At 39.7% G+C, this 21063-nt stretch overlaps 1 protein-coding gene across 1 annotated transcript in view; it reads right to left on the bottom strand.

Annotated features, from left to right (window-relative positions):
• The window catches only part of CENPI (centromere protein I), a 69287-nt gene extending 48224 nt beyond the window's left edge, over window positions 1–21063 (bottom strand). Inside the window, exons 1-5 of the mRNA XM_006869114.1 lie at window positions 20877–21063; window positions 17537–17674; window positions 9138–9364; window positions 5161–5209; window positions 4675–4721 (exon numbers count right to left, since the gene is read on the bottom strand). Of these exons, the coding sequence (XP_006869176.1) occupies window positions 4675–4721; window positions 5161–5209; window positions 9138–9364; window positions 17537–17674; window positions 20877–21063 (648 nt within the window). The remainder of the gene's footprint in view (window positions 1–4674; window positions 4722–5160; window positions 5210–9137; window positions 9365–17536; window positions 17675–20876) is intronic.

Below are 21063 nucleotides of genomic sequence, written 5' to 3'. Positions count from 1 at the left end.
TGGAGCAAGGTAGACTCTCCACTGAGTAGTATCCAATCTGTCTAAGCGGGTCAGATGAAAGGAGATATAGATAGGTCTCTTGTGATACAATAATGAGTAATTGTTATCAGGAGTGATCATAAGGGTTGGAAATGTAAAGGTAGACGTTTTGTGGCAAAAGGAGGGGAGTGATTAACTTTCTAGTTTAGGAGCGGAGGTTCCTGGGACCATCAAGGGAGAAGAGCGGAGAATGGAACCCTACCCAGAGAAGCAGTGACACCAAAGATGGAGGCAGAGACGATGATGTGGAGAAATGGAGCGGCTGGGGACTTTGGACCTGGAGAGGGAGAGGGGCTGTGTACTGAAGACTGGGGGGCAGGCTTGCGGGGTATACCCTTTGGTTGGTGGATGATGCATGGAGGGGATTGTAACCATGGCAAGGAAACGATATACGATGGGATCAATGTGAAGCTAATGTTCTCCATGTAAACTATCACATAATTCACAATAAAGCATTAAAAAATATATGTTTAAAGAAAGCATGGAATCCTGGTGTGGCACTGTAGGTTAAACATTGGACTGCTAACTGAAAGGTCATTAGTTCAAATCCACCAGCTACTCCTTGGAAACCCTATACAGGGTTGCTATGATCAGGATTGACTTGACTTAACAACAATAAAAAAAAGTAAATAACTCACAGAAAATAAACTAATGGGGATCGGGAAACAGAATGAGAAATTCCATAAGGAAACTGAAAGCTAAAATTTAAAAAAGAGAGAAATACAGGAAGTGATTAATAAAATAATTAAATTAAAAAATGCAAGAGAAACATTCAACATTAGATTCAAGCAGACAGAGACAGAATAAGGGAACTAGCAGACAGTCACTGAATTTAAGTTTCAAGAGAAAGTAGAGACCAAAAGAAAAGCAAGCAAAGTCAAATGGAAATATGGGATTCAATTAAGAAACCTAACATTAGAATTTTTGGAATTCCAGAGTTTCATGATATTAATAAAGGGATAGAAAGAGTTTTCCAAGAGATAACAGAGAATTTCTCAGGCCTGAATAAGGAACCAAGCTTACAAAAATAGGAAGCTATACATAAAAAGAAGAAACACAAAGAGGTCCACCTTCATGAAACAGTGTAGTAAAATTCTTGAAAACCACAGACAAGGGAAGAATTCTGAAAGCAGCAAGAGTAAAAGCACAGTATGACATACTAAGGGTCCATCATAAGAATTAATACAGATTCTCCCCAGAGACCCTGGAGGCCAGAAGACAATGGAGCAACATATATAACTATACAAACTGAAGGAAAACAATTGCCAAACAAGAATTCTTTACACAGGAAAGCTGTCATTCAAAAACAAGAGTCCCAAAATAAACAGAAACTCTGGAAATTTGTTACTATCAGACCAGCTCTGAAAATATTACTTAAGAGAGTTCACCATATGAAAAGAAAACATGAAGGACCAACTGTATTTCCAGATAATAAACTCAAAATTAAGTTCCATAAATAATATAACATTAAGTGCATATGATATTAAACCAGTCAGATATAGGCTGTACAATGACATCAATGGAGACTAACCAAAAGAAAAGGGGGTAGGGAGGAGCAAAACAGGAATACTTTTAGTATGTTAATGTTGTCACTTGCTTGTATGTTAAAAATTGTATAATGTAATATTTGCTGTAATCACCAAGAAAACACCTCGAAAAAATATGGAGGAAGAAATAAATAAAACTCCTCACAAAAAAGCATCTAAACACAAGAATAACATTAAAATGAAAATTAAAAGGCAACGAAGATACGTTATTGCTGTTGCTAAGTGCTATCAAGTTGGTTTCAACTCATAGCGACACTATACAGGGTTTCCAAGGAGCAGCTGGTAGGTTGAACTACTGACTTTGTAGTTCAGAGTCCAGTACTGATCCTATAAAGCCACACCATCAATTAGCAGAATGAATGAAGTAGACTCTCCATGCAAAAGACAGAGAGTGACAGAATGGATTCAAAACAATAATCCACCTTTTTGCTGCACACAAGATATGTGTCTTAGATATAAGGACACAAACAGACTCAAAATAAAAGAATGGAAAAAAAAGATTCCATGCAACCTGAAAATAAAAAACGAGCAGGGGTGGCCATAGTGGTATCAGATGAAATAGACTGTAAATCAAAATCTATTACAAGAGATAAAGAAAGACATTATATAGTAATGATAACTGCAAGGTTGGCAGTTAAACCCACCAGCTGTTCTATGGAAACTATGCAGTGTCGCTAAGGGTCAGAACAGCCTGATTGCACTTAACAATACCCATCACCAAAACAATACATATTTTTCTCCAGTGCATATGGATCATTTTCTAGAATGAACCTATATTTGTGTTTTCCTTCTCTGATGGGTCTCTGCCTTACATAGGTTCCAGCTTTCACAGGTTTTGCTATATTTCAATAATAATAATAATGAAACAACTGAGGAAAAATGAACAGGATAACATTTACAATGGAAACAATTGTAAAGCAATGCAAGCATGTCATTATAATATGAAGGTAAAGCCACCAATCAGGTGTAACTATAATAAGGACTAAGCAGGTTCCACGGTTTTTTCATTAAACCTTATGTTGTTGTTGTTAAGTGCCATCAAGTTGGTTCCAACTCACAGAGACCCTGTACATGGTTTACAAGGAGCAGCTAGTAAGGAATCCTGGTGCGGCGCTGTAGGGTAAAATTAAACCTTAGAGAACAATTTTTTAATCTTTTAATCTGTATACTTGTATTACTTTAATAACATTTAAAGTACTTAAAATGTTGTTGTTAAGTGCCGTCAAGTCAGTTCTGACCCATAGCGACCCTGATAGGGTTTCCAAGGAGCAGCTGGTAAGCTTGAACCGCCGACCTTGCAGTTCAACCAACTTGGCAGTCTCGCGCATTAACCCATAGCGCCATACCAGGACTCCAAAGTACTTAAAATGCAACATGCCTATTCAAATCATAACAATTTATTAAGCACCTATTAATGTGTCTATTAAGGTTATAATTGTATAACCTCGAGCAGTTACTGTAGCTCATGACTCAGTTTCTTTGCAAATAATATATACATAACAATATTTACCTCGCAAAATTGTTTTGAGTATTAAGTGAGAGAATACATATAAAGCACATAATATGATACTGGCACTTTTGAACAAGCACTCAAATATTCGTTATTTTTATTATTGATACAAGGACCAAGTCCTACCATCAAGATGCTTACACATATAAACAAGTACAGACTGCAGTGGGAGTTCAAAGGTGGTGGTAGTAGTGATGTGCTGTGGAGTCGCTTCCATCTCAGTGACCCTGTATAGGGTTTCTGAGGCTGTAAATTTTAACAGGGAATAGAAAGCCTCATCATTCTCCCATGGAGGAGCTGGTGAATTCAAACTGCTAAGCTTGTGGTTGGCAGGCCAATGCATAACCCACTCGCTACCAGAGTTCCTGGGGTTTAAAGAACAGAATGTTCAATAGATCTGAAAGTTAAAGAAAGGAGTCATAAAGGACAGAATTGCTGAACTTAGTCTCAGAAGGTTAAGTAGGAGTTTTTCCAAAAGTTTTGTATCTCCCTGTGCCAAAGGGATCTGTGTGTTCAAGGGAACAGAAGCTTCAAACCAGGGCTCCCAACAAGCTCCTATCAGTTCCACCCCACTGCTGAGAATTTGTATTTCCACTCCAGATTTACTGAATCCGAATATACATTTCAGCAAGATCCCCAGGTCATTATTATACATAAGAATCTCAGCAGGGGGTAGGAATGGAATGAAATGGTTCAAAGCCAGGTATACCTAACAGTAAGTTCAATATGCTTAGAACAGTGACTCTCAAAGTGAGCTCCTCAGAGGAGCAGAATCAACATCACCTTGGAATTTGTTAAAAATGCAAATTATCAGGTGCACCCTATATGTACTGAATCAGAAATGCTGGGGTTGGGCTTAGCAGTTTGTGTTATAATAAAACCCTCTGGGGTCCCTGGGACCATCAAGGGAGAAGAGCGGAGAGCGGGACCCTACCCAGAAAAACAGTGATGCCAGAGATGGAGGCAGAGACGATGACGTGGAGAGATGGAGCAGCTGGGGACTCTAGACCCAGAGAGGGATAGGGGCTGTGTGCTGACAACCGGGAGGCAGGCTTGCAGGGTACACCCTTTTGTTGGTTAATGATGCATAGTGTGGATTGTAACCATGGCAATGAAATGATATATGATAGGACGAATGTAAAGCTAATGTTCTCTCATGTAAACTATCACATAATTCACAATAAAACATTTTTTAAAAAATGCTTCCCTAGATCACATCCACAAAAAACAAACTCATTTCTGACCACTTCCTGCCACTCACTTACTGTTGTAGTCATACCAAACCAATTTCTGGAACAGTTTTTGCTGTGTGACATCTGCATGTCTTTGCACACTTTCCAGGAATGTCCTTCTCTCCCATCTTTGTCAATAAATTCTATTAATTCTTTACAATTTCTCTCAAGCATCACCACTTCTCCTTGATCCTGAATCTGATTTTCATTTCTTATTTTGTTGTCTAAGCCCCTTAGACAGTAAGGCCTATGAAGATAATGACTTACTTGAGTTTATATCCCTAAAACCAAGTTCAGTACCAAGCACATAATACACTGGCCAATCTTAAGTCTTTATGGTACTCACCATCTTGGTCTGAAGGTCAAGTAGTTTTCTCACACGAAATGGTTTGACTAGAAAAGGTAAAGGAAAAGGATACTACTATGCATTTGGCTCAAAATAAAAATAAACTGGTTACACCATGCAGTTCATTTAGCGGCTTCTTAAAACAAATCAAGAATATAAATACCCTGTTCAGTTAATCCATTAAGCAGATGATCTTAGAAGTACTAGAAAGCAATTTCCACAAAACAAGTACAGATATATAAGTGGTGGTGGCTGTGTGCTGTGGAGTCGGTTCCGACTCAAAGCATCCCTGTACAGGGTTTCTAAGGCTGTAAATCTTTACGGGAGCAGAAAGTCTCATCTTTCTCCTGCGAAACAGCTGGTAGTTTTGAACTGCTAACCTTGCGGTTCGCAGCCCGATTCGTAACCACTATGCTACCTTAGTAGGCTAATACAAATGCTAATTCCACAGAATACATGTAACACAACTGAAATGAAAACACTCACCATTCTCTTTTTTGGTTAGCAAATATAACAAATGGCAGGCGTAAGGGCACTGTTAAAATAAAAATATATATATATATATCAACAAGAAATGACAATATATCTTGAACAAATAGCAACACATTTTTTTTCAAATGTCAATCTTATACTGATTAAATAAAAAGGTTTTAGACTTCACTAAAACAACTTTGGAAAGTTCTTTTCTATATTACATGATGATAATTAAAAAAACAATAGTCTTAACTGGCATTCCATTATTCCTTTTTTAGATTATTTGTAGAATTTAAAAGCAACATAGAAATTTTGAAAAGAGAAAAATAATTGTCCATAATCCTACCTAATATTTATTCATCTATTCCTTCCAGTACTACTCCTGGTGTGGCACTAAGGATAAGACCTGGATTGCAAGATCGGTGGTTCAAACCTACCAGCCACTCCTTGGAAGCCCTATACAGGTTTACTGTGAGTCAGAACCAACTTGATGGCACATAAAAATACATTATTGATGGGCAACTGATATTGGCTACCTAAAATGGGGGGCTATAAAGGCACAAAGTGAGTGATTTACAAGTTTTCAAGAGGGAGCTTAGTTTCAGAGGGTGTGGAGGAAGGTAGAATCTCCAATAAGTGGTTTTCAATCTGTCTAGATGGGGCTGGTGAAAGGAGATGGGGATAAGACTTGTGGTTCAACAGTGAGTAAATGTTATCATGACTGATAGCAATTTTTGCAACTGTAAAGGTAGATGTTTTGTAGCAAAAAGAGGGGAGTGGTTGATCTTGCAGTCCAGGAGTGGAGTATCCTGGGACCATAAAGGGAGAAGAATGGGAGCAGAGTGTGGGACCCTATTCAGAGAAGTAGCGATGCCAGAGATGGAGGCAGAGATGATGATGTGGAGAGATGAAGTGGCTGGGGACTCTAGACTCATGGAGGACTCATGCTGGGGACTCGTGCTGTGCTGGCGGCCAGGAGGCAACCCTTTGGGTGTTTGAATGATTACATATTCCTGAGTGTTTTGGTGTACATCAAAAACAAAAAAAGCACAGAGGGAATAGAAGCAATTACTATTGAATGATGATGCATGGAGAGGATTGTAATCATTGCAATGAAACGAAATACGATAGGATGAATGTAAAGTTGATATTCTCCCATGTAAACTATCACTCAATCCACAATAAAAACTTAAAAACAAAACACAACATTGTTGTTGGTAAGTGCCATCAAGTCGGTTCCAACCCATAGCGACCCTGTATAGAGTTTCCCAGGAGCAGCTAGTGGGTTTGAACCGCCGACTTTGTGGTTTAACCTGACCTACAGTCGTCCAGAGTTCATCAGTCTCTCCTTGGAAACTCTATAAAGGGTTACTATAGGTCAGAACTGACTTGATGGCATTTAATAACAAAAAAACAACAGTGGTCCAAAGCATTACCCTGCAGTACCACACCAGGACTCCTAACAACACATTTAGTTGGTTGGTTATGTGCCATGGAGTCAATTCTGACTCATAGCGACCCAGTATAGGGTTTCCGAGGCTGTAAATCTTTACAGGAGCAGAAACCCTCACCTTTGTCCCGCACAACAGTTGGTAGTTTTGAACTGCTGACCTTGAGGCTAGCAGTCCAACTTGCATCCACTATGCTACCAGAGCAACACATTAGTCCTTATTTATTAAAATACAAAAAACTTAAAATTTATATGCTGCTTTTCTACTTACAAGCATTTTCCCATGTTGTTTAGTCTTCAAAATTATATATGATATAACATATTTTAATTAAGCATTTAGTCCCCCGTTTGGCAAATAGCACAAACTCAATTAATTTGCCAAATTACTGACTGACATAATACTGTTAAAGTACTCTTTCTGTTGTTGTTAAGTGCCATTGAGTTACTTCAGACTCATAGTGACCCTGTATGATAGGGTTTCCAAGGAGCAGCTAGTAGGTTTGAACTGCCAACCTTGCAGTTAGCAGTCCAGTGCTTATCCTGTAGTACCACAGCAGGACTACTCTAGACCATTTTTATTAGTGCTTAAATTCTGAGCACTTAGTTTGAGGAAAGCTATTTATAGTTTGGTGGCTCTGTAGGATAAGCACTGCACTGCAAACCATAAAAGTTAGCAGTTCGAGCCCACAATGCTGCTTTTATTCTACCCAAAAAAATTTCATGATGTCCCCACTGAATAAAAGATAAAGTTCAAATTCCTTAGCATAACATTCAAAGGTCTCTGTAATCCAACATTTTCAGCCATATCACCCACCTACTCCAATCAAGTCAGGCTGGTCTATTTAAGATCTCCTAAAACAATGGGCTCAAACATAACAACTGTAAGGAGGGAACAAGACCCAGCAGTGTTTTGCTCTGTTGTGCACAGGATCACTATGAGCTGGAAACAACTCATTGGTACCTAACAACAACAAAACACAATTTATATATTTCTTTCTTGCACTTTTACTTAAAACACTGCCATCATACCAAACACTTTCGCTTCTCATCAAATCCCAAATCCTCTTCAATCTTCAAGACCCAATCCAATGCCCATATACTTTGATGCTTTCTCTAAGGAATCTGGCACACAGTGCTCTCTTCCGTTCTGTTCCCAAAAATATCACAGCATTGTTATACTTCTACTATCATATACTGTCTTCGAATAATTTAACTCTTGAATTGCTGTTTCATTTTATATGCTTTCTTTAACACTCCCAACTACAGTAGTGAAACAGTGTTAAACTTTGAGTCCTCTACAGTGGTTAGCACAAAACAACTATAGAAACATCTCCTTTTAAAAATGAAATCAATTAATAAACTCCCTTCCCAAAAGAAAGAATTCTGTTGAGTTGTTCACATGGTCTGTGGATTACTGGTGGTGGTTGTGGTTATGTGCCGTGGAGTCGGTTCCGACTCATAGCGACCCCATATAGGGTTTCTGAGGCTGTAAATCTTTACGGGAAAATGTAAACGTAGACGTTTTGTAGCAAGGAGGGGAGTGATTAACTTTTCAGTCTAGGAGCGGAGGTCCCTGGGACCATCAAGGGAGAAGAGCGGAGAGCGGGACCCTACCCAGAGAAACTGTGATGCCTGAGATGGAGGCAGAGACGATGACATGGAGAGATGGAGCAGTTGGGGACTTCAGACACAGAGAGGGAGAGAGGCTGTGTGCTGACAACTGGGGAGCAGGCTTGTAGTGTATACCCTTTGGTTGGTTGATGATGCATTGAGGGGATTGTAACCATGGCAATGAAACAATATATGATAGGGTGAATGTAAAACTAATGTTCTCCCATGTAAACTATCACATAATTCACAATAAAAACTTAAAAAAAAAAAAAAAGAAAAGTTGGAGTGTGGAGGTATGTCTGACCTCTGCCAAAAAAAAAAAAAAAAAAAAAAAAAATCTTTATGGAAGCAGAGAGCCTCATCTTTCTCCCGCGGAACAGCTGTAAGTTTCGAACTGCTGACCTCGAGGTTCTCAGCCTGTGGATTACTGGTGGTCCTTAAAAGTGTTCCAGGTGGACAGCAGATTGATTACTCAGCGTGATTATTATTTTTCATGGGAATAATTATGTTATTTAATCAAAATCAGTCCTTTGGCATCACATGAAAAGCAACCCTTTCCTTATTAATTTTGATGAGGTTTTTGCAGTGTTAATCAAGAATATGTGGAGTAAATGACCCAAAGGACTCTATTAAAATGGTTGAGAAAGGAAAAGATGGCAATCACTGCTCTAGATCAGCAAAGAGACTCCCCTATGGAGTCAATTCTGTTTGTAACACTGTACTCGTGTAAAAGAGGGTGTAAAGCAAACATGGCAAACATATTACTGGTGTTACATCGGAGAAATGAGTGCAACAGTATGTGTTATGTTATTCTTTATGTTTCTGCATGCTTAATTTTAATCATGTGGCATGTGAAACACATATAGCATAGCAATATACAGAACTACAATACTGGATCTATGAATGATCCTGTCAAATTTTTACTTACCAGTGCATCATCTTGCAGTAAAGCAAAAAAGAAGCCATAGAGCAAGTTAACTTGGTCTTTTTCATTAATGAAGTCAAACATTGCAACTAGCCAACGCAAGAAAAGTACCTTGATGGTACCAGAACACTTGCCGACACAAAGCCAAGATACAGCCTTAACCACAGAATCTCCTGATATTACAGTTGCTGGAATCAAGCACTTAAATATCCGAGTGTTTACAGCATTCCCTGGAAAGTAGAGAAACTCTAAATCAAAATACATTTTAGTGTCTCAGTCATTCCCTGGACCTAAAAACCTGACTTTATATTGAAGGCAATAAAAAGAGGGCATAACATTCAACACATTTTATCATTATTACAACTTCTGACATAAACTACCAGAGTAAATTATTTGGCCCTAATAGTCCAATTTCAAAAGGGGAGAGGGATGCATAGAGTTTCTTTTTGAAGTAATGGTGATAAACATGTTCTACAATTAGATAGTAGCGATGGTTGTACAACTTTGTGAATCTAGTATTAAAAGCCAATGAACTGTACACGTTACAAAGGTGAATTTTACGATATGTGAACTAGAGCTCAAAAAAGAGCCTACCATATGAATTTTGTTTAAAAATATTTTGTTATTATTTTTTAATGTCACAATAGGCTGATTTATTTAAAGCTACTGATAGAGCTGATACACTGAAGAATATTATTTGTGAAGAATTTTTGTTGTTGTTAAGTGACATCAAGTCAATTCCAACCCTGTATAGGATTTCCAAGGGGCAGCTGGTGAGCTTGAACCACTGACCTTGCAGTTCAAACGACTTTACAGTCTGATGCATTAGCCCACAGCACCATACCAGGACTCCTTGTGAAGAATACATATCAGCAAAAGGAGTCCTGTTAGTGTAGTGGATTATGAGCTGGGCTGCTAACCGCAAGGTCAGTAGTTCGAATCTACCAGTCGCTCTGTGGGAGGAAAATGAGGCATTCTCCTTCTATAAAAGACTTACAGCTTTGGAAACCCTATACAGGGTAGCTATGCATCAGAACTGACTTGGTGGCACACAACCACAACCACCATCAGCAAAAGAGGGGAAGTGGGTATCAGAATGTAACAGATACCCTTGGAATCAGCAGCTTAGAATATTCTATACTATCATAATCTTTTCATCTTGCTCTCTGACCACCATGATAGTAAAAGTGATATTGCAGAGAATGGCTTTGTACACACTAATATCAACTTCGGAGTCCTGGTATGGCGCGGTAGCACTAGACCACAAGGTTGGTTTGACCCACAAGGTTGGTGGTTTAAACTCACCAACTACTCCTTGGAAATCTTATACAGGGTTGCTATTAGTGGGAATTGACTCGACAGCACTTAACAACAACAACAGCAACATCAACTTCTGTGTATTAGGACTTCAAGAAGTAAAATACATGTCATCAGTTTCTACCCCGTAGCTCTGTAGAGAAAAAAAGGAACAGTGATGACTAGTTTAAAAAACAGAATTACAAGAATAAAAATCTGCTTTTCACTCTTGTGTATGTGTTTTTTTTTCCTCCTCTACTCCCATAACCTAGCTTTTCTAAACTTTAAAATAGTCTCACAGTTAACACTTTACATATGCACCAAATTCAAAGTGGGAAATTTCACACTGACTCTATTATTATTTCCAAATGGCCCTTTAATGAGTTTCTAAATATTCTAAAGTCCCTTTGCACCTAATCACAATTATATATATATAATCATATGTAATACCTAGCATGTTGTTATTTATTGCCATCAAGCTGATTCCAACTCATAGAGACTCTGTATAGGGTTTCTGAGAGGCAGCCTAGCATACCTGCTTCTAAGTAGGCATTTAATCTTAACAAAACAGCTACAAATAAAGACCTAGTATTGCTGTTGTTGTTAAGTGTCATTGAGTTGGTTCCTACTCATGTTGTTGTTGTTGTTAAGTGCCGTCGAGTCAGTTTCGACCCATAGCGACCCTGAACAGGGTTTCCGAGGCTGTAAATCTTTACGGGAGCAGATCGCCTCATCTTTCTCCCACGGAGCAGCTGGTAGTTTCGAACTGCTGACTTTGCGGTTCGCAGCCCGATTCATAACCACTATGCTAGCAGTCCGGTGCTGATCCTACAGCGCCACCCCAGGGACATAAAAATAACAAAAAGGGAGAAAACCAATTAAGGGGACCATATTTTACTTGAGCAAATTCCATCTTGAACATAAAAGGAAAGTTAAGACTAGAAAGCCAGAGATTATTTTCTTAATTGTTATATACAAGTTTCCAGTGCATGATATATGCATTTTGAAACACCTCATCCTGGTGTGACGCTGTTGGTTAATGTGTCAGACTGCAAAGCTGTTTGCAGGTCAGTGGTTCAAGCTCACTAGCTGCTCCTTGGAAACCCTATGCAGGGTCGCTATGGGTCGGAATCAACTCGACAGCACTTAACAACAACATGACCTGGCAGGCATGCATACCTCTAGTCATTAATATCTGAACTATGAAAAAGAAAAGAGAAATTCCAAAATAGAAAACAACTATATAGTCTATACATTTTTAAAAGATAGTGTTGTTGTGTGCTGTTGAGTCGGTTCCAACTCATAGCAATCCTATGTAGGGTCTCTGAGGAGTGGCTGGTGGGTTTGAACTGCACACCTTGTGGTTAGCAATCCAGTGCTTATTCCACAGCGCCATAACAATATGGAGTGATAAAAAGAGCCCTGGTGGGACCTTTAAGGATATTAAGGGTAGCTGTTGTTGTTAAATGCTGTTGAGTTGGTTCCAACTCAGCAACACTAGATAGGGTTTCCAAGGAGCAGCTGGTGGGTTAGCAGTCCAGTGCTTATTCTACAATACCATAACAATATGGAATTATAAAAAGAGCCCTGGTGGGACTATTAAGATAAGCACTGGACTGCTAATGACAAGGTAGGCAGTTCAAACCCAACAGCCACTCTGAAGAGAAGGATGACTCTGTATTCTCCCGTAAAAATTTTACAGTTGCAGAAAACCCTACACAGATTCATAATAATTGGAATGGGTCTTTTCAGGGAATGACAGAACTGATCTTGATAGACAATAGTCAAACATGAATTCCTGGAAGGATCTTAGAACAACCGATCAGAAACAATCTACAGAGCAAAAGCCAAATTTATTAGGTCAAACTGAACTTTCTAAGAAAGCCAAAGAATTACCCAGGGAAAAGTAGGGATAAAATATCTCAGAGTTGAACTAAGTTAGTATTTCTGTATTGTTGCTTTAAATCCCACATGCACACAAACATAATAGAGTATACACAAAGGAACCTAGGCTGCAAGAACCAGGAAATACTTAGTACACGGGGGCTGCAAAAAGTTCATAGAATAAAAAACCTAGAAAAAGAACCCATACTAAAAGCGGGGCAAGGGATTCTTTGCTGGTTAATGGTATGTAGGGGGTGAGGTAAGGGAAGGGAGAGAAAGGTAGAACACAGGGTAGGGAATAGACACAGGATAGTTTGAGTGCTGGGGAGGGAGCAATACACAAGAAGGGGGAGGGGAATGGAAGAACAAGGCGGATGGGAGAACAATTAGGCAGGTTTGCATGGGCTAACTGGAACAGAGGTAAATATCAATGTATGCACAACCTTGGAACAACAGGGCTCTGGGATACAGGGATTGAGGCATGATTTGAATGGATAAAAGGGGGTAAATAATATCTTAATAAAATAGACACTTGAGGGGGAGAGAAAGGAATAGCCAGAAATATCACCATGGAAAGCTTGTAAGTCCGTCTTCTGCATATATCTGATTGGAATACCTAAAATGGGAATACAACGTGCCCAGTGAAGGAGGCTTCTTGTGGAGCCGCTGCATTGCATAAGACCATAGGTGGAATCCTGAACCCCATCCAGAATCTTCTGAGGTGGTAAAATTCCACTTGAAAGGACACGCAGACCAGCCTAGAGCGGCTAGAAAAAGAGAAGACACTTCTTGAAAGAAAGACCAACAGGAAAAATAAAAAACAATAATGGCAGTCCAACTGACTACTACAAGAACAAGCAAGTTGCTCGCCCAGGAGACATCAAGCCAAGTGGTCAGGTCCTATCAGGGCAAACCCCCTTCCAAGACTAAGACTCAAGGGGAATACACAAGCAGACATGTGCTCTGACTGGTGACCATGTTGGTCACCGATCAGGGTAAGTGAGGGCAAAACAACAATGAAGAGCTAAGTCCTACCATGTTCAATAGACTCCTATGAACCCAGGTTGAGACCTGGTTGGCCAGCAGTATGGCAAGACCTGGGGACTCGGGCGCCCAGAGTCAGGGACATAGCCACAGAGGACTAGAGTGGAGTGTGAACGTCTAGCTGATAAGAAGTGAGGGCATATGCACAAGAATACCCACACTTGTGGATAATACCCACTTGACCTGGCTTCAATAGCTGCATGATCAAAACTCAACTAGAAGAAGAAAGAAGAGGGAAAAAAAGAGTAATATGATACAATTTGATGAACTTGAACTACACGTATGGATGTAGTAGCTCAAAAGAGGGACCATATCTTTACAGCGAGGATCATTCCCACCCCCTTGATACACAGGGTATATAGGGATGGACAACTTGGACACTGGCTACCTAAAATAGGGGGCTACAAAGGCAAGAAGTGACTGGTTTACAAGCTTTCAAAAGGGAGCCTAGATCCAGAGGGCTCTGAGGAAGGTAGACTCTCCACTTAGTAGTATCCAATCTGTCTCGGCAGGGCTGATGAAAGGAGATGGGGATAGCACTCATGTGGTATAATAGTGAATAATTGCTATCAGGACTGACTGTGAGGGTTGGAAATGTAAAGGTAGACATTTATAGCAAAAGGAGGAGAGTGGTTGACTTTGCAGTCCCGGTGTGGAGGTCCCTGGGACTATCAAGGTAGAAGAGCAGAGAGCGGGATCCTACCCAGAGAAGCAGTGACGCCAGAGATAGAGGCAGAGACGATGACGTGGAGAGATGGAGCAGCTGGGAACTCTAGACCCAGAGAGGGAGAGGGGCTGTGTGCTGACGACCAAGGGGCAGGCTTGTAGGGTATACCCTTTGGTTGATTGATGATGCAAGGAGGAGATTGTAACCATAGCAATGAAATGATATATGATAGGATGAATGTAAAGCTAATGTTCTCCCATGTAAACTATCACATAATTCACAATATTTTTTTTTAATGTAGATGTGAGCGGAGGAAGCAAGTTTACAGAAGAAAAAAAAAAAAAAGTTAATGGAAGAGTTTCAGGGCAAGATGATGGAATAGCAGATGCCGAGCAGATCCTCTGCAACAAAGACATGGGATAACAAGTGTAATAGATACAGATGGTGATCCTGGAACCCCAAGCTTCAGAGGATAAGACAGAGAGGTGGATTGAGTGCCATCTGGAAGAGGAAGGTGAACAGGTGCAGCAAGAGAGAAGAAATTCAGGCAGGCTGTCAGCTGGTGTTGAGCGACATGACCAGTTGGGCTCTTACAAGTAGCTGCCAATATAGCAGCCTGCAAGCACAGGACATGTCTGAATATTGGCAGCAAGAGAGTGCTACCCTGTTCCTGTGCCCTCCTGGTAGTCAAGGGGGTGGCCAGTCTTGCCATCGCCAATTCAGTGGCCAGTGGCACCCCTTCCTGCATAGCCTCAGCTCTGCCTGAACGTGGCATCCCTGCTTCTGGAAGTGTGTGAACCTACTGTGAACTAGCTACACAAGCAGCACACAGAGAACTGCATTCAGACTTCTAGTCTCTATCACATCCACCAAGAGACAGGTGGTGAATGCCAGAGTCTCAGAGAAAACAGACAATTTCAGCTTACACAAATAAATAAGACAGAGTGTCTCAAATAAGTTACCAAAATACAGTTGAAAAATGTAACACCAGAAATGGTATCAGAACCACTTGATAAGGAATTTTAAAGAATGGTATTTAGATACCTTCAATGTATTGAGAGAAAGATCAATGAAAGCCAGGAGAAAACACACACACACACACACACAAACTTTAGACTAATTCTAGAAAGCACTATAAGAACAAACTGGCAAAATAAATGAAAAATTGGAAACCACACCAAAGTAGCAATTAAAAAGCCAGAAGATTAATCTTACGACTTCAGAAATAGATAATACATTGAAAGGTCAAAGAAGTAGCATTTTATCAATGAAAGGCTGAATCAGCGAGTTTGAAGACAACTCTCTTAATACTCATTTTCTAAAAGAACAATCAGAAAAAAATTTTAAAATCTGAAGAAAGTCTAAGATTTACATGGCATACTATCAAGAAGAATAACTTATGTGTAACTGGAATTACAGAACAAGAAGAGATAAAAAAACAAAACAGAACATAAAGAAAATTGTCCAAGAGTAGTTAGAAGAAAACTTTCCTAACATTATGCAAGACGTAAAGATAGCCATTTAAGAAGTTAAATGAACTCCAAATAGAATAAAACTCCAAGAGAAAACCACCAAGACATATTATAATCAAACTTTTCAAAACCAAAGACAAGGAAAAAATCCTGAGAACATCTCGGGAAAAACTAAAAAATTTCCTACAAAGTAGAACTAATACGACTAAGTTCTGATTTCTCAGCAGAAAACATGCAGGCAAGAAGACAATGGGGTGACATATATAAAACTCTTTAAAAAATGGCCAACCAAGAATCAAATATGATGACAAAATTAGGACATTTCCACATCAACCTTATAAAAAATACCAAAGTGAGTTCTTTGGACAGAGAACCAGCAACAGCAAACAACAACCTGGTTTGTACCAGGATCATATTCTTTCACACCATACTTATTCAACCTGTATGCTCGCAACTAATCTGAGAAGATGGATTATATGAAGAAAAATGTGACACTGGGATTGGAGGAAGGATCATAACAACCTGTAATATACAGATGATACGACCTTGCTTGCTGAAAGTGAAGAGGACTTAAAATACGACTGATAAAGAAGATCAAAGACCAGTCTTGTGTATGGGTTGTACCTCAGTGTAAACAAAACAAAAATCCTCATCATTGGACCAATAAATAACATCACAACAAATGGAGATAAGACTGAAGTTGTCAAAGACTTTGTTTTGCTTGAATCAACCATCAACACTCATGGAAGCAGCACTCAAATAATCAAACAATGTATTGTATTATCTGCCTAATGCAATACGTGTTGAAGAGCAAAGATGTCAGTATGAGGTGCGCCTGACTCAAGTCATGCTATTTTCAATAACATCATGAACGCATATGAAAGTTGAATAGTGAATAAGGAAGACCATCAAAGAATTGATGCATCTGAGCTATGGTGTTGAAGAATATTAAAAGTACCATTAACTAACCAATCTGTGTTGGAAGAAATACAGCCAGAATGCTCCCTAGAATCTATGATGGCCAGAGTTTATCTCTCATACTTCAGACATATTGTCAGGAGGGATCAGTCCCTGGAGACTGATATCATGTTTGGTAAAGTGGAGGGTCGGGGAAAAAGAAGAAGACCCCTAATAAGATGGATTGGCACAGTGGCAGCCAATCCAATGGGCTGGGCAGTTAGTCCAGGACTGGGCAGTGTTTCATTCTGTTGTGCATAGAGTTGCTAGGAGTTGGTACTGACTCAATGGCACCTAATAACAACAACGTGAGTCAGAATCAACTCAAAGGCACTTGAACAACAACAACAAGTATATATAAGGGAGTCCTGGTGTGGCACTGTGGATTAATGCGCTGGACTGCAAGGTCAGCGGTTCAAGCTCACCAGCCACTCCTTGGAAATCCTACACAGGGTCGTTATGAGTCAGAACCGACTCCACAGCACGTAACAACAACAGTATATAAAGCAGCCACTTTGCAGAGCTGCCTTGATTTTTTTAAAATGTAGAAACCCTGGTAGCAGTGCAATGCAGTATAAATACAAGAATGGGGATTAGATGTGAATTCTACTCTCAAACCCTCTCATATTAAGCAAGTCTCTTTACCACTCAATTTCCTCAACTTTTAAACTGAGGATGTTTAGGTTCTCAACTACTTTCTAAATTTTAATTTAGATGAGAGATGGTTAAAAGTTTCTTTTCAGGTAAAAAGAAGGCTGATGAGGTGTTATTCGTTTCTTTCTCATCATTCCTCCCAACATTGCCGCCTCCTTATGCACTTGAACAGGAATGGAAGCATTTTGTCAGAAGAAAAAGCATCTTGACTGACAAGGGTCTGCCCATTTTATTTATAAAGAACTGTGATAACTGGCCATTTCCAAAATACACACACAAAAACTTCAGCTCTTAAGGCAGTTTGAACACCATCTTGTAATTTTATCAGATTGATTTTAGGAAGAGAATAGTAAAAACACAGAACTGTAACTGATTTCAAATAAATAAACTAATCGCAAATTAATGACAAATGTATCCCCTCTACATACCAAATTTGCCACTGAGTGCCACATTTAATAGAACATCAATTTCTTCTGGAGCTAAGCCATCTATCCAAGCCACTTTTTCCATGATTTTCAAGTGTTTTTCCATGCTTTTATTTTTAATCCGTGAAGTTCTAATGGGACCTGAAAAAAGGAGCAACAGTAAATAGTGGGACCTTAAAATTCTTTTCAGTCCTCAACAGTTAAAATTTGGGATTCTTTAAAGAACAGCTTTATATAAAATATGTCTTCCTAAAAACCCTTCAAAACTTTAAAAATTGTAGATTGTTTAACTGCAATAGCACCTTTAGTGAAGAAAGCTGAGTCATACCCTGGCATAAAAGCTTTAAAAAATCATGGGACAACTAGGTTAATGGGCTTAATTTAGTTCATAAAGATAACACTCTACATCCTAACTTTGGTGAGTAGCATCTAGGGTCTTAAAAGCTTGCAAGCGGCCATCTAAGATACAATTATTGGTCCCTTCCTGGCTGGAGTAAAGGAAGGTAAAGGAAAGCAGACTCAGGGAAGAAATTAGTTCACCCTTACAAACCACAGCCTCTTCCACCCCCACACCAGAAGAACTAGATGGCGCCTGGCTACTACTACTGACTGTTCTGACCAGAACACAAAAGAAGGTTCCAGTTAGAATGGGAGAAAAATATAGAACATACTCAAATTCAAAAAGACCAGATTTACTGAACTGATAAAAACTAGAGGAACCTCTAAAACCATTGCCCTAAGACAGGGATAGGGGATGTCCAACCCAAGTAAGGCCCTCAAAATCATTTGGTCTGGCCCTGCCAAAGCAACCACAGTTCCAGCCATCACATTGATGGTAGTGGTGTGCCATGGAGTCGATTCTGACTCATAGTGACCCTGTATAGGGTTTCTGAGGCTATAAATCTTTACGGGAGCAGAAAGCCTCATCTTTCTCCCCCGAAACTGCTGGTAGTTTTGAACTAGATGACCTTGAGGTTAGCAGCCCAACTCGTAACCACTACACTACCAGAGCTCCTTAGTCATCACATTGTTCTTGTTAAGTACCGTGGAGTCAGTTCCGACTCATAGCGACCCTGTAGAGGCTGCAAATCTTTACGGGAACAGAAAGCCTCATCTTTTTCCGGTGGAACAGCTGGTAGTTTCGAACTGCCGACCTTGAGGTTAGCAGCCTGATTCATAATTACTATGCTACCAGAGCTCCTTTAGCCATCACATTAGGAGTGAGTTAATTAAATGTTTGACCAAATCTAGCAGGCTAACTTTTAAGTTGATAATTCTGTATAGCCCATGAATGATGTTATAAATTTTGGCAGAAAAAATTTCCCCACCCCTAACCTAAGATAAAGGAGCTCTGGTAGCGTAGTGTTTACGAATCGGGCTGCTAATCTTATGGTCAGCAGTTTGAAACTACCAGCTGTTCTGCGGGAGAAAGACAAGGCTTTCTGCTCCCATAAAGATTTACAGCCTTGGAAACCCTATACAGGGTCACTATGGGTCGGAACCGACTCGATGGCACTTAACAACAACAACAACCCTAAGATATCCATTGAGTCTAGAAAATAAGCCACTCCCAGAGGTCACTTTTCCGCCAAATAATAGATTGGCCTATACAATAAACGCCTGTGAGGACTGTCCTTTAAACAACCAATTATAGGAGACCTAACAGTTAACATTTACACAAAAGAAGGCAAGGAAAACTGGATGAATGGACACAGGCAGACAAGTGGAAATGGGGAGAGTGCAGACACATTATGGGGATTGTAACCAATGTCACAGAACATTTTGTGTATCAACTGCTGGTTAGGCATCTAACTTGAAGTGTAAACTTTCACCTAAAACACAGTAAAATACATTTTTTTAAAAAAAGCTTTAAACTACGAAATAAAATCACTGACTTAAGACTATAAGCTGTTTAAAATACCAAACAAGAGGGAAGGAATCTTCACAGCAAGGATCATTCCCATCCCCTCTGTACACAGGATTGATAGGGATGGGCAACTTAGACATTGGCTACCTAAAATGGGGGTGGGGGCAGGGGGCTATACAGGCACGAAGTGACTGGCTTACAAGTTTTCAAGAGGGAGTTTAGTTTCAGAGGGTGCGGGGGAAGATAGAATATCCACTGAGTGGTTTCCAACCTGTCTAGACGGGGATGGTGAAAGGAGATGCGGACAGACCCTTATGGTTCAATAGTGAGTAACTGTTATCATGACTGATTGCAATTGTTGCAACTGTAAAGGTAGGTGTTTTGTAGTAAAAAGAGGGGAGTGGTTGATTTTGCAGTCCAGGAGTGGAGGACCCTGCAACCATAAAGGGAGAAGAGCAAGAGCGGAGTGCAGGACCCTATCCAGAGAAGTAGCGATGCCAGAGATGGAGGCAGAGATGATGACATGGAGAGATGGAGAGGCTGGGGACTCTAGACTCAAGGAGGGAGAGGGGCTGTGTGCTGGAGTCTGGGGGGCAGGTTTGCTGGGTATGCCCTTTGGTTGTTTGAATGGCTGTATATTCCTGAGTGCCTCGGTGTACATCCCAAAACAACAACAACAACAAAACAAACCAGAGGGAATGGGGGAATGGAAGCAAATGCTATTGAATGATAATGCATAATGCATGGAGGGGATTGTAATTACTGCAATGAAACAAAATACAATAGGATGAGTGTAAAGCTGATGTTCTCCCATGTAAACTATCACTCAATTCACAGTAAAAACTTAAAAACAAAAAACAAAAAACTATAAGCGGTTTCAATACTAAGACAGTGGTTTCCAAACTTTGCTGTACATCAGAATCATGTAGGTAACATTTTTTAAAAATTCCAATGCCTAGGTTGCATCCCATACCAATAAAATCAGAATGTGGACATAAGGCATCAAAAACCTAAACCAAATCTACTGCAATCAAGTTGATTCTGACTCATAGCAAGTGTATACAGAATTTCCAAGACTGTAAATCTTTACAGGAACAGACAGCTTCATTTTTCTCCTGTAAAGCAGCTGTTGGGTTTGAATCACCAGCCTTGGGGATGGTTAGCAGCCCAGTGCCTAACCCACAGAGCCACCAGAGCCCCTAATACCAGGCATCAGTATTTAAAAACAAATTTTGGGGTCATTCCAACAGGCAGAAAAGTCTAAGATCCACTGTGCTAGGAACATACTATATTGTTGTGTCTCTCTCCATTATGTAGTATACTGATATGTTGTAAGTGCTCAATAAATCCTATTAAGAAAACTAAAGCATGAATGAACACAAATATGCTTTCTTGTTAAAAATCTGTTTAAAAAACCCTCAAATTGAATATTTTTAATAGAAGTAAGACTTTCATAAGGGAAAAATAACCAGTTACCTTTCTCAAAGAATTTCAATGCTTCTTGCAGAGCGTCTTTTGCATGTTCATAAGCTTCTGGATTGCTCCGTCCATGTTTGGAGATCCTCCCTGAGTAGCTTGGCTTCTCTTTTATTTGGTATGTCACATTACCACAAGAAGTCCTCTTACGTGCCCGTGAGTTCTTAACACCTTTTTGTGTAGACAT

The sequence above is a fragment of the Chrysochloris asiatica genome, unplaced genomic scaffold, assembly GCF_000296735.1.
Source record: "Chrysochloris asiatica unplaced genomic scaffold, ChrAsi1.0 scaffold00126, whole genome shotgun sequence".
NCBI classification, from domain to species: Eukaryota; Metazoa; Chordata; class Mammalia; order Afrosoricida; family Chrysochloridae; genus Chrysochloris; species Chrysochloris asiatica.
The sequence above is the reverse complement of the archived record's forward strand: the minus strand, read 5'-3'. Positions and strand labels throughout refer to the sequence as shown.